Source organism: Budorcas taxicolor, chromosome 23, assembly GCF_023091745.1.
Source record: "Budorcas taxicolor isolate Tak-1 chromosome 23, Takin1.1, whole genome shotgun sequence".
In the NCBI taxonomy this organism is placed as follows: domain Eukaryota; kingdom Metazoa; phylum Chordata; class Mammalia; order Artiodactyla; family Bovidae; genus Budorcas; species Budorcas taxicolor.
In genome coordinates this window covers 20,496,370-20,511,283 of record NC_068932.1, presented here as the reverse complement: position 1 = coordinate 20,511,283, position 14,914 = coordinate 20,496,370, and the positions used below count along the sequence as shown (strand labels likewise).

The 14,914-nt window shown below is 41.1% G+C and overlaps 1 protein-coding gene across 1 annotated transcript in view; it reads left to right on the top strand.

The window, feature by feature from the left end:
- The window catches only part of DNMBP (dynamin binding protein), a 114,309-nt gene that overhangs the window by 76,565 nt on the left and 22,830 nt on the right, over positions 1–14,914 (top strand). Inside the window, exons 5-6 of the mRNA XM_052660710.1 lie at positions 13,210–13,403; positions 14,350–14,449. Coding sequence (XP_052516670.1) covers positions 13,210–13,403; positions 14,350–14,449 — 294 coding nt within the window. The remainder of the gene's footprint in view (positions 1–13,209; positions 13,404–14,349; positions 14,450–14,914) is intronic.

The following is a 14,914-nucleotide window of genomic DNA, read 5'->3' as shown; positions in this document are numbered from 1 at the left end:
GGATAGGAAGAGGCAGTCTTCTTGGGCATCATATTTCCTGCGGTCCTGAGGATGTTGAAGTGGGCACAGGAGAGGGGGTGAATCCAGTTGGCTCACTGGCAGTGCCATGGCAGGGCCAGCCTTCAAAGGAATGTCGTGCTGGGGGCTCAGAAACTTGACGCTCCCACCCGGACACCACAGTTTTCCAATATTTCCTGAGAAACCAGAAAGTGCCCAGGCTGTCAAGTAAGAGGGGTGTGGCAGTTCAACGCAGAGTCATTTCTGGTGGAAGAAACACATTTGTGTACCTGGCCCCACAGCAGAGGGCAGGGCTAGATTCTTGGTCACAGAAGTCATTCCATGGTATCAGGAAAATCCTTTCTTCAAATCATAAGCTGAGAGGAGGCAAACAGATAAAACATATCTCATTTCATTGAATCTAAAACCCTCTGTTGTAAGACACTAAATAATTTTATGTAACATTAGAAAGACTACTTCTAATTGGAAGACTGATTAACATGCTATTTACCGGAAAATACATCTCCATTTCTGAGATGTTAAAGTATGAAAAAATATGTATCTTAGAGTCTACCGAGATGTGGAGATGCTTCCACTTCCCATTGATCTAGAATTCCTCCTGTCCTTTCCTCAGTGCTTTGAAGATCTGGAATTCCGTTTTCTCTGCTCTTCAGCCCCTTCCTCTCAGGGGAAGATTGAAACCTAACTTACCCTAACATCATAGTTGTGGCAGCTCATTGGTTAAGATAAACAAAAGCTAGGATATTTAATGACTTTTAAAACTTGAGTAGTGTTTTCCGTCATAATCACAGCAGAGTAATAGTTGTTGTTTTTGTTGTTGTTTAGTCGCCAAGTCATGTCTGACTCTCTGCGACCCCATGGACTGTAGCCCACCAGGCTCCTCTGTCCATGAGATTTCCTTGGCAAGAATACTGGAATGTTTTGCTGTTTCCTTCTCCAGGGGATCTTCCTGACCAATCAGGGACTGAACCATGTCTCCTGCATCTCCTGCATCAGCAGGCAGATTCTTTACCACTGAACAACCAGGGAAGCCCAGAGCAGTACCTAGGGTAAATAATAATAGTTGCTGTCATCTGTTAAGTGCTGGTTGCTGTGCTGATTAGTATAGATTAGGTACATTAGACTCTTACATTAATGCTTAGTGTATAGTAAATACTCAGTGAATGTTTGCTATCCAATGAAATATACTCTATTTGAGGGCACAGGACATGTATATCAAAAGATAGATAGTATTATTTTGTGTTGTTACTCAAGAAGTGAAGTTTAGAGTAAAGGGTAATCCGAAGACTAAAGAAGCCTTCATCTAGCTGGGCTTAAAGGACAGTAGCTGAGCTGAAAGGCACAGAGACAAACCTATTCCTCCTTGTTAGGTTCAAGGAATAATAAAGAAACAAATATTTAAATTATGTTGTGCTAGGCTCCATAATAGCAGCCTGTGCATGGGCCTCTAGGCTTGCGGACAGGAAGTGACTAACTGCTCAGGTTAGTCACTAAGTGACACACGAGCCACACTCCTTGTGGAGCTAGTTGGAGAGTAGTGTGAGTTCTATCAGACCGAGAGGAGTAAGTGAAAAAACAGAGTCGGAAAGCACAGAAGATTTTAGAGCCCGGAAGTAACCAAAGAGGACCGATGCTTTTATAATGGACACCCGGAAACAACCACCCGAGAGGCTGTGTAACGTGTCAGGATACAGTGAAGGCTAGATCCTGGGTCTTTTGACTTGCAGTCTGAGTGCCTTACTCCTATGCCTGCTGCCCTCGCGGGACCTAGAAGCAGCTCCACGCATGCCCCTGGAGATGAAAGCCAGAGGAGATGTGGGGAAGGAGAGTCACTGTTGGGGCGCCAAGAGCTCAATTTAGCCTGTGCAGAATGAATGACTGGGGTCCAGGGAAAACCCAGTTTAGTTTCCCTCATATTTAGGTTTTGTTTTCTCCCCCAAAGTTTCGGCTAGAAAATAAGATCGTACTGACTGATACCCTAGGGCCTAATCAGATTTTACTGTGAAAATATTGGATCACACTTGGAAAAATCCCTTATTTTGAAAGACTGGGTTCACTCCTTTGAATTAATGTAGTAAAATACACAGTGCTTAAGTTCATTTTGTTTAATTGCTTTGTTTCATGAATTTATGTCTAAGACCACCTACTTTCTCCCTACTTTGTTTGCTGTTCTTGAGTATCAGACAGATGAAATGACTTGGCTGAAACCGAAGAAAGCTGTGGAGGGCTTTCCAGCTTTCTATACTTTGCCCCATCTTGGAGTACTCTGCTTGGTAGCTTTCTATTCAGTATTCATCTTTTTTGTTATTAAAACTTTGTGCAGAATTATAACTCAGATCAACTAGTTTTTGTTTTGTTTTGTACACAGTCTTAAAAGATCCATAAAATGTTATGAGAACAAATGGAAAGGAGTAAAAGTAAACCAGCTAATAGAAGCAGGAGGTCTGGGTTTTACGGGGTAGGACAAAAATAACCGGAGGGTCCTGTTAATGAACAACATTTGAGACTTCACTGTAGTGTTATTAATTATCAAAAATGGAAATACGATGTAGGAAACAGCCACACTCATATTGAAAAACCATGTAACCTGGAACAGGCCTTGACATTTGATGGAAAGCACCAGCTAGAGATGCTAGTTTTGAAGAGTTATTAGCTGTGTGGTGTCAGGCAAGTCATTTCATTGTTTAGTGCTCTCATTTAGAGCAATTATACCTTCCCTCAAGAGGCCTGGTAAAGAAAACATCAGATGTATGTCTGTTTCGAAAATAAAGTTTTTGTGTAGTTTTGTTGCCTGACTGTAATCAAAATTTGCTTATTAAACAGTGAAGGCTTATTTCTTCTTTTTTTTCTATAACAAAAACTATCTTTGCCTTCTGCTGCCTAAAGATTTGACAGTAGTAATAACTTCATAGTTTAAAGCACATCTCTCAGATTTGGTGTGTGTTCAAAAATGGTGTTTCAAAGAATCTAGTATTAATTTCACTATCGTTGCCACGTAAGAAATTGCAGACTCTTGTACTCTGGGCCCTTGACTCTTGTGTGTTCTTCTAAAGGATTGGGTAGGCTCTCGTAGAAGAAGGAAGAGGTGGGAAGCTTTGAGCTGGGTTTTCCGAGGTGGAAACCCTCCCAGCAGGGATTGTACTGGAGGCTACTTGCCAAAATAGTCAGGGCAGTCACTGAGCAAAAGGCCCAGGGGAAAGTTTTTTTAGTTACTGTTGAGATTGAAGTCCAAAATATAATAGATTCCTCCCTGAGGTCTGGTGATCGAGAAGAGTCTGTGAGTCCTGCAGAAAAGGCAGGGACCACGGTGCTGAAAGTTTAATGTTGGCCGGATAAGCCTTCTCCAAATATTCGTAAGTAGGTGCTGAAGGAAAAGAAGTGGTGGGGGCTGGGTGGGCTGGCTGGAGTGATGTGGGCACATGGAAAACCAGGATTTATGATTCTTCCTCTTGGCCTGCTGGGAATATACGCAGACTTAACAAAAGTTGCTTCCTTTTGGAGTTTTGTAGACAGATTGCTAAGCAGGAGGGGGTTTTGCTTTTCTTATTAGACTAGCAAGTTGTTGTTTCATCAGTGTTTTGTTACCAACTTTCTTCAGCACTTTAAAGGTATTAGGTCAGAAAAGAAATCTCAGATTATTGAAAAGTGAAGAAAATTTGAAAAGGATTAACAGCGTTATTGAGAGAGGACTAAGTAGTAGAATATTCTTTTTCGTAGCAAGTGTTCTTTTTTCCGCATTATTGTTCTTTGTTGTATTGATACTGAATGTTCACTAGAGTAAAAGTAGAAAATACAAGAAGTTGCAAAGAAAGGAAAAAAGATCAGAATTCCTGTCTCCTTCAAGACTTTTCATTTTCAGATATGTGCATTGAAAATATTTCCCCCTTTTTAACAAAATGGCAGTTCTTTCACAAACTCTTTTGTAGCCTTTTTCCATTTAGCAATGCACAGTAGGCAGTGTTCCGTATTACCGAATATAAATCTGTATCTCAATGGTTGTCATGGTACCATATTGATATTATGCAGATATGCCATAATTTATTTAACAGCCCCCTTTGGGGAGAAATTTTTGTTGTTTCTAAGTTTTCTTTACGCATTGATAAAGATCCCTTCACTTGTGCATAATTTCTGCCCTAAATTATCTGGAGTACTGTTGAATATGTATTTGGCTTCCCTAGTGGCTCAGACGGTAAAGAATCTGCCTGCAGTGCAGGAGACCTAGGTTCAGTCCCTGGGTTGGGAAGATCCCCTGGAGAAGGGAAAGGCTACCCACTCCAGTATTCTGGCCTGGAGAATCCTGTGGCTAGAGGAGCCTGGTGGGCACAGTCCATGGGATCACAAAGAGTTGAGACATGACTGAGGGACTAAGCCAACAACAAATTGAATATTTACTGTGGATAACACTGCTAGATTTGATTCTCTCTGAGGAATTATTTGCATTATACTGAGTGGTTTTTTTTTTTTTAATTAATTTATTTTTGGCTGCACTGGATCGTCATTGCTTCATGGGCTTTCTCTGGTTGCGGTGAGCTCTTCATTGAATGCTTCATTGCTTGCTGCTCTGCACTGAAGTGCTTGGGCTTCTCATTGCAGTGGTTTCTCTTGTAGCAGAGCATAGGCACATGGGCTTAGTTGCTCCACATGTGGAATCTTCCCAGATCAGGGATCGAACGCGTGTCCCCTGCATTGGCAGGCAGATTCTTGTGTCCTCTGCCACCAGGGAAGTCCCCTGAGTAGGGTTTTACAGAGGTAATGATATGGACACACATATAGTATACATGCTTAAATGTGTAATTGTTCACAGTCGAAATGGTGGGTGGGTGACCTGTGGCTGTACAAGAAGTGTGCTTTAAAATCACAATTTTGTCATTAGCTACCAGGCAGTCACTAAAACCCACAAGTAGATTTCCAGGTCACAGTTGCCAAGATTTGCCTGCCCGGAAAAAGCGCTGGAGGCAGAGTAGCCATTGTAGCTCTGAAGCCCATGTGGGCTCTCATCCTCCGCATACTGGGCCAGTTACAAATTTCTCTTCGTGAATCAATAAGATGGGGACGATATGAGGACTATTATGAGGATTAAATAAACCAGTATTTGTAAAGTGCCTGAACAATGCTTGACATGCAGAGTAAATGTCACATAAATATTTGTTAAAATTTAAAGCCAAAAAGAGCTTCATTTGATGGTGGAAGGAAGCAGGAACCCTGGAGTTAGGCAATGGTGTCATCCTCGCAGTGGGACGGCTCTTTCCCAGAAATTCTTCTCTCAGCTTGCTTAAAATTTCACCCATAGAGATGAATCTTGGCTAGCATGACAGCTTGTCTTAAATTACTGGTAGTACATTACTACGTTCTTAGGAAATTTTAAAAGTACTGATATGAGCTCAAGTCTCCATGAATCCTTCTGTCCCCAATCCCAGTTCCCTGTCTGAGGAGTTTAGTGTGATCTCCCTTGATACCTTTTTCTGTGCACTTACATATTATATATGTGTGTGTGTGTGTGTGTGAAGTCACTCAGTCGTGTCCGACTCTTTGCGACCCTGTGGACTGCAGCCCGCCAGACTCCTCTGTCCATGGGATTCTCCAGGCAAGAATACTGGAGTGGGTTGCCATTTCCTACTCCAGGGGATCTTCCCAACCCAGGGATCGAACCTGGGTCTCCTACGTTGCAGGCAGACGCTTTATCCTCTGAGCCACCAGGGAAGCCACCTATTATATGTGTGTATATGGAAATATGTAGAGGTTTTGGCATGTTTCTCACCTTTTTCTTTCTCCCTCTCCGTCTCTTCCTCCACCTTCTTTTTAAAAACAGAAGTGGCAGGTTGTTCTGCAACTTTCTTTTCCACACTTCCTTTTAAAGTGTAAATGTTAGCAGTTCTTGCTGTCCTGGGACCAGCTAGGTGAGATCTGCATTCTGATGGCTTTAGGTTAGGTACCTAGAAGTAGCAGGACGCTGGGGAAGGTGAGGGCTGTGCGGGGCCTGGGAGAGGGACTGCAGAACAAGAGGTCCTGAGCAGAAAGGTAGACAAATGCTGCCCTCTTTACACCTTTGCCTCTTATAAGACTTCTTCCCTGAAAAGAGTATCCAAAAACAACACATTAAAAGGGGTAGGAAAAGGAGATAACACTCTTGATTTAAAAACTCCTGAAGTGAAATTATGGCAGTTTTAGGACTAGGAAAGAAAAGCTAAGAGGGAAAAGGGGTTGAGTCAGAGCAGAGCTGGGCCCTCTCTTCTGCATCTCAGTCCAGGTAGCGGAGGATTCCAGCTCCATCCTTTAGAACAGGCCCTGTTGTGATAGCCTGGGGGATTCGGAACGATTCATATGTAAATATGGGAAAGCCTGGGGGAAATGCCTACCCTATTCAAAGGATTTTAGGGGGTTGTGGAGCATTCCAGAGCGCTGGGAAGATTCTATTCTGCCAGCCTGGCCTTAGACCCATGGGAACTCTTGCACCAGCATTTTGGTGCTGCAGGTATGTCCAGGGTTGCTGGAACCCCCACGAAAGCAGGTAAAACAGTTGGCTGCCTCGTTCAAGTGCCGCTTGGAACCTCGCCAGGAGTTGAGAGATTTTCCCCAGCAAAGAGCCAGCTTTCAGAGGCAAGGGAAGAGTGAGTGGCTGTTCTCTTTAACTCTGCTTTGGAATGTGGGTAGAGTTGTGGGAAGCTGCCGGTTAACTGAATTGCTTCCTAGGAACTCTTCAGAATGAGCCTGGGACCGTGCACTAACCTCAGGGCATGAGGATGTCTTGGGATTTTGCTGGGGGTAGGGGGTTAATCAGACAAAAAGAAAAAAAAAAACAACACCCACCCCTATTGGTTTTATCACAGTCGTAAGTTTGTGCTGCCAGCTCCAGCTCCTTAACACCTCCAGGGCTCGCCAAGGAGGAAAGTGGGACTAGTCTGAGGGTTTTGTTGTTAGCTGGTGCCACTGGGCCTCAGTTTCCTCTGGAGTGCTTCCCCAGCCCCAGATTTTATTGTTCTTACAGAAAAGTGGAATTTTATGGTACCTGAACCATTTCTCCTTGGTGCATTTTACCTTAACTTAGCGCAGATGGCGTCTTCTGGCCCATCGTGGGAAAAGGACTAGTTTGTGTTGAGTAAATTACCCTGTTTAATTTGCTCAGCATTTCTGCAAATGAGGATGTTGAGGCCCAGAGGTGAAAATGGACTTTCTCAAGGCTCTCCAGTTAAATAATGGGGGAGTGTGAGTTTCACTGGCTCACGGGGGGGGGTGGAGGGGAGCCAGGGGGCTCTCTCTCACTTGTTATTCAGTTGCTCTGTCGTGTCCGACCCTTTGTGACCCCAAGGACTGCAGCTCGCCAGGCTTCCCTGTCCTTCACCATCTCCTGGAGCTTGCTCAAACTCATGTCCATTGAATCAGTGATGTCATCCAGCCATCTCCTACTCTGTTGTTCCCTTCTCCTCCTGTCTTCAATCTTTCCCAGCATCAGGGTCTTTTCTAATGAGTTGGCTCTTCACATCAGGTGGCCAAGGTATTGGAGTTTCAGCTTCAGCATCGGTCCTTCCAAGGAGTATTCGGATCTCCTTGCAGTCCAAGGGACTCTCAAGAGTCTTCTCCAACACCACAGTTCAGAAGCATCAGTTCTTCGGCACTCAACCTTCGTTATGGTCCAACTTTCACATCCATGCATGACTACTGGAAATACCATAACTTTGACTATATGGACCTTTGTTGGCAAAGTAATTGTAGATCTTTTTCTCCCCCTTACTGTGTTTGGAATAATGGAATAACAGTTTTACATTTGGAGCCATTTCAAGCCAGATGTTCCTAGTTGGACCTAATCTTTGAGTGTTAATGTGTATGGGGAGCCTGAAGGTGAGTCGCATCTTCAGAAGCGCCTAGCATTTTATCAGGGGTGAAGGGAAAGTCACTCAGTCGTGTTCGACTCTTTGCGACCCCATGGACTTCTCCATGGAATTCTCCAGACCAGAATACTGGAGTGGGTAGCTGTTCCCTTGTCCAGGGGATCTTTCCAACCCAGGGATAGAACCGAGGTCTCCCGAATTTCAGGCAAATTCTTTACCATCTGAACCACCATGGGGTGGTGCCCAGAAAACCACAAATTAGCAAAAACATCCCACAGGGATGTTTTCTTTTTGTTTTTTAAAGTCTTTTCTACAGTTTATAAATCCACCTATAGGGCAAAAAAGTTTTTGTGGTATTTTAAAAGAATTACTACCATTTCTTTCCCTTTTTAAATATAAATAAAAATCTGAGTCTCAGTTTAGGTTGCTGGGTTCAAATTGATGAGTGCTCTGGCATCTTATGCTTTCCTGTAGTATAATTAATAGAACTTTGAGCGACTTCACTTTCACTTTTGATTCCTGGGAGATAATAGCTTCAGGGGAATTTTTAAGATTCAAGGCAAATAAGCCCTGACCTTTTCTAGTTGAAATTCTAGGCAAGGGAGGAAGAATGATACAGGATTAAGTGGATTTAATTCAGGATTTGGATTTAAATATATTTAGATTCAAATCCCAGAACTGCTGTTTACTCACTACAGAGGCTGGAACAAATTGGTCAGTCTCTCAAAGCCTAGGTTTTCTTATCTGTTAAATGGGAATAATAATACTACTTCAGAGTTTTGGTGTGAATATTAAATGAGTACAGGGACATAACATATAAAGTGCCTGACACATGATAGGAATTCAGTAAGTGTCCCTTTTGAGAGCTTTTTAGTCCTTTGTTGAAAATAAATTTCTCTGCTCAACTTGCTGCTTCTGGCAGCTGTATTTGGGACTGAAATTCCATAGGTTTAAAATTGCAAATAAAATTTAAAATAAGGCCATTGAAAATTTTATGTAGACTACAATTAATTTAGTCATCATTTAACACTCTGAAGTAAGATTTGAAATTCTGTCCTTCATTCTATCCAAAAAAGTAGTTCCAGAAAGAAAATTCCTAATTTTGTCTTCTTAAATTTTATCTTGAATAGTATCAAATTTATAGAAAATTTCAGTGGTATACAGATCTTTATTTGTATTTGCCAGTATTTAACATTTTGCCATTTTTTGTTTTCATTCTCTCACTTTCTCTACCCATACCCATACATGCGCTTTTTTTCTTGACTATTTGAGACTTAAGTTGCATATATTGTGCTCCTTGGTAAGCACCAGTGTATAATATGGATTTTTCATACATGACCATAATAGATATGCCATTTCAGCAATTTTTTTAATTAAAATTTTTTATTCAATTTTAAACATGATTTTCGATTTACAGTTACTACCAAGTACTGAATACATACCCTGTGTTGTGCAGTACATCCTTGAGCCTATCCTATACCCAATAGTTTGTACTTCCTATTCTCCAATCCTTACTTCATGCCTCCCTGCCCACACTGGTAACCAGTCGTTTGTTCTCTATATTTGTGAGCCTGCTTCTTTTTTTGTTATAATCACTAGTTTGTTGTATTGTTCAGATTCCATTATATAAGTGATATCCTATGGTATTTGTCTCTGTCTGACTTACTTCATTAGCATAATGCCCTCCAAGTCCATCCATGTTGCTGCAAATGGCAAATTTTGTCCTTTTTACGGCTGAGTAGTATTCCATTGTGTATATATGTGTGTGTATACCACATCTTCTTTATCCATTCATCTGTTGATGGGAACTTAGGTTTCTTCCATGTCTTGGCTATGGAATATAATGCTGCTATGCTTTATTCCTAGGGTGCTTGTATCTTTTTGAATTAGTGGGTTTCTTTTTTTTTTTCCTTCAGATATATACCCAGGAGTAGAATTGCTGGGTCATGTGGTGCTGGGTTTTTAGTTTTCTGATAAACCTCTGTACTCTTTTCCATAGTGACTGCACTAATTTACACTTCTACCAACAGTATAGGAGGATTCCTTTTTTTCCCGCATCCTTGTCAACAGGTGTTAATTTCTGTTCTTTTCAATGATGGCCATTACAACAAGTGTGATGTGATCTCTCATTGTGGTTTTGATTTGTATCTCCCTTATGGTTAGAGATGTTGAACATATTTTCCCATGGCTGTTGGCCATCTGCATTTCCTCTCTGGAAAAATGTCTATTCAGTTCTGCCCATTTTTAAATTGTTTTTTTTTTTTTTAATTGAGTTGTAGGAGCTATTTATATGTGTTGGATATTAATCCCTTTTGGTCATATCATTTGCAAATATTTTCTCCTTTCAATATATTTTCTTTTCATTTTGTCGGTGATTTCCTTTGCTGTGCAAAAGCTATTTGTTGTATTTGTTTATTTTTGCTTTTGTTTACTTTAGGAGCCAGATCCAAAAATATATTGCTGTACTTTGTATCAAAGAGTGTTCTGCCTATGTTTTCCTCTAAGAGTTTTATAGTATCTGATCTTACATTTAGATGTTTAATTCATTTTGAGTTATAGAGTGTGAGAGAATGTTCGAATTCCATTCTTTTGCATGTAGCTGTCCATTTCAGGAAATTTTTAATTGGTTTACTCATGTACCCAATCTACAGTCTATATTCCAATTTCATCAGTTTGTCCTGTTAATGTCCTTTGTAACATTTTTTCCCTGAGATCAGGATTCAGTTCAGGATCACACATTGCCTTTACTTGTAATCTCTTCAGTTATCTTTAATTGGGGATTTGTCCTCAGGTTTCCTTTGTCTTTTATGACATAACGTTTTGAAGGTTACAGATCCCTATGTTTGTGTGACGTTTCCTCAAGATTCATTTCAGATTATGCTTTTTTGACTGGAATACCCCATAAGGGATATTGTGCTGTTTCTAGACATGATATTTGGAAGCGCATGATGTCTGTTTACTTAATTGGTAGTGTTAATTTTTATTAGTAGGTTTTGGTGTTACCCATTTCTCCACTGTAGAGTCACTTTTTCATTTTTGGAATAAGTAATGTATAGTAACTAGTTCAAAACTATGCAAATATCCTGATCATCATCAAAACCCTATCACTGACACTGGAATCATCCATTGATGGTTTGTGCCTGATGGCCGCAAAATACTGATGTTTTTTTCTAATTCTGTTATTTCTTATACTTGTATATATATATGTATGATTTTATTTATTTGTGTATGGCTGTGCTGGGTCTTCATTACCTTGTGAAGGCTTTCTCTAGGTGGGGTGATCAGGGGCTGTTCTTTGTTGTGGTGGGCAGGCTTCTCATTGTGATGGCTTCTCTTGTGGAGCTTAGGCTTTAGGCAACCCAGCTTTCAGCAGGTGCAGCACTCGGGGTTGGTAGTTGTGGCTAGCTGGCTCTAGAGCACAGCCTCAGTAGTTGTGGTACACAGGCTTAGTTGCTTGGTGGCATGTGGGATCTTCCCAGACCAAGGATTGAACCCACGTCCCCTGCGTTGTCAGGACTCTTATCTAGTGCACCCTCGGGAAGTCCTCTTCTGTATCTATTAGCTGACATTCTACCATAAGAAAGAGCATTTCTCTCCTCCCCCATTTATTTAGGTATGTGTATATTATTGATGAGAGTTCATGGGTTCTTATTTTAGTCAACAGATTACAATTCATTGCTGTGCTTATTTATTTTGATACTCAAATTATACAGATTTGGCCAGTGGGAGCCCCTTCAATTTGTTTCCATGCCCTTTCAACACAGTCCCATCATTTTATTCAGCATGTCCTTATTTTCTGCCATAAGAGGTTTCAGACTCATCTACCTTTCCCTTGCCTTGGAAAGAGCCATTTCTCCAAAGAACTCTGGTTCCTTTTACTGGAGAATGGGTTTTAGAAACCAGAATCTGAGTTAACCCTTTTTAAACATTAGAATTCCTAAATTCTTAGTGAAGGGGCAGTGGGGAAGGATTTTGAAGACTAAAATCTGCTGTGAAAGCTTAGTTTTGCATAAGTTTAATAGTTTGAACACTTGTGTTTTCACTTCTTAGATCTGGGTAAAAATATTCTTGTAATCCAACTCAGACTTCCTAGTATGTTTACTTACCAAAGTTGTCATTTTTTAAAGTGGATCTTAAGGAATTTGAAATAAACAACAGAGATTGCTTCATTGTTGAAATTTTCTCAGTTGTTTATTTTAGCATTTAATATCTATTTAAAATAAACAAATGCCATCTCATTTTATATATAAGATAATAGAGCTCTCATCGTATACATCTAAGTAATAGGTATTTGTAAAAGCTAATGACAAAATGTGCGTTTGTTTTCAGTTTTAGATCATGTGGTGTGGCTACAGAGGGTTTTTTTTTTTAATTGAAAATACTGTTAAAGAACTTCAAATTTATAGTACATTTGTATTCTTCCAGGACATTTGAAGTAACAGAACTTGCTTGTGAGTCTTCACTATTGTTTTGATAGGGAAAAAGAAAGTGAAAGTAGTTCAGTCAAGTCTGACTCTTTGTGATGGCCATGGACTATACAGTCCATGGAATTCTCCAGGCCAGAATACTGGAGTGGGTAGCCTTTTCGTTCTCCAGGGGATCTTCCCAACCGAAGAATTGAACCCAGGTCTCCCTCATTGCAGGCAGATTCTTTACCAGCTGAGCCACAAGGGAAGCCAAAGAATACTGGAGAGGGTAGCCTATCCCTCCCCCAGGGGATCTTCCCGACCCAGAAATTGAACCAGGGTCTCCTGCATTGCAGGTGGATACTTTACCAACTGAGCTATCAGGGAAGCCCAAACAGTTTTTAAATATTTTACTATATACTAATGTTAATCTGCCATCACAGTAATTGGGTTAAGGTGGGCCATGCAGTCACCCAGATCTCAGACAGATAATTCCTACCTAGTTCTTGTCTTTCCTTTAGCTGGCATTGTTATGTTTCCATAATATTCTTTTTAACACGTGCTAGCTATATCAGTGTTCATAACTTCCAGCTTGGTATCTCTGCTGCTAAGTTCCTGAAACAGGTTTTATACCTAAGTGAAAGCAGTTCTTTATAAAAACAGCACCTCCTTCAGCGTCTTTTGCAAGGTGTCTTTGGCCACTGGTTTGTCCTCATAAAAAGGGCCAGCTGCTTGTTTTTAGGACAGATTCTAAAAATGGTATCTCGTGGATAGGAGAAGTTCTGTCTCCAAGCTTGCTCAGCTCTTCATCTTCGTGATTAGAATGGACTTGGGGATCAGATTTCCTGATGGTCAACAATCATGAGACCTTCAGTTCTCAAAGAATGTGCTCTTTTCAACTCAAACTGTTGCAGAGGCCTGCTTTCGTAGCTGCTGACCCGTTCTCTTGTTCCTTCTAGAAATGACGCTTCTCTCCTCCCAGTCTTCATCACTGATGGCCCCTTCTGGTTCTGTGTCCACTGAAAACCCAGAGCAAAGGATGCTAGAGAAGAGAGCCAAGGTGATAGAGGAACTTCTTCAGACGGAAAGAGACTACATCCGGGATCTGGAGATGTGTATTGAGCGGATCATGGTACCCCTGCAGCTGGCACAGGTGGGAACTGTGGGAGAAAGTGAGCTTTGCCATGAACATGGTTCTCCAGGCCTAAGGCTTAGGGTACGGGAGCTTTCACCACAAAGACTTATTGGGTTTGAAATAAAGGTTGTGACTGCTGCTCTTAATTCAAGGGCTCCAGTTGACATGCCATCAGCGTAAGCCTTCACCATCCTGTCACTTATCAAGTCCATTATTAACTTACTAACTTAAGGTACTGCAGTAACTCCTAGGACATTTCCAAACTGTTTCTGTGGCGAAAACAGTTCCAGTGAGTCTAGAGTTACCACTTTACACTTTACTAGGAAGCTGTGCAGTTAATATTAATATAATGAAGTCTGGTGATGGTTTACCTGGCTGTAGCATCTGATTTACAGGTTTATTCTTATTGGTAAGAAACTCTTACTAATATGTGTATGCTGCTGCTGCTGAGTCGCTTCAGTCATGTCCGACTCTGTGCGACCCCACAGACGGCAGCCCAGTGTGCGACTAGACACTCGCTTAAATGCTGGAGATGAGGCAGGGAGGAAGGTTAACGGTATCCTGGGGATTCACAGTCAGTCCTGTTGCTTGTTACTTGACCACCTGGGCTCAGCTTGGGTATGGACTCCTGGAGCAGTCACTCATAAGAACTCTAGGAAGTGGATGGTGCTATCAGATTTTGGGTCCTGGGTGGAATTTCTGTCTCAGTTATTATACAGTTACAGAAATTGGTTCTGCAGTCATTTCACTATGGTAATGGGAATGGGGGAGCAGAAAGTAGTTGGATGAAGGACGAAAGGTGACACTGAAGGTGATGTTAGATGTTCCCATTCTGGAAACCTCATGACAGTGGTGAAGATAACCTTGAGCAATTTTTGTATCATCCTTGAAGAGATGTTCCTAATGTGAATGGTATGCTATATATTTTATTTCTATGCATGTTTGTTTTGTTTTCCTTTCTCAGATACCAAACATTGATTTTGAGGGACTTTTTGGAAATATGCAGATGGTGATTAAGGTCTCAAAACAATTATTGACTGATCTGGAAATCAGCGATAACATAGGTATGAGCCCCTGTTGTTATTTCAGAAACAGGTTTTTTTTTTTTTTTCTTTTGTAGGAGACAGGAGAAGAGCACTGGTATTTAATAGTTTTACTAGGAAAATGAAGTTTTAGTTACTTAGTTCCAAGGTTATTTGGTCTACTTTGTGGTGATATAGGATGCTTGCAATAGAAGAAATTTTTGTTGTTACATTGTGTGATATTTTTCAGATTGACAGTTGCAGTCTTTTAGTGGGTCATGAGATCATTTTAGGACCCAGTAACTCAGTGGGTTTGTCTCACAGCTAAGGAACCAATCACATTTAGATAAACCCCAGTATTACAATAGGCTGCTGGCAGATTCGTCCAACTTTGTGCAGGAAGAAGACATTGTCTTTGTTAATCTGGTCAGAAACAAACCTGCTATCTGCTTAGAAAGGGGAATCTGTCTCTATCCTCCAAGGCTTTCTGTTATACAAACATACTTG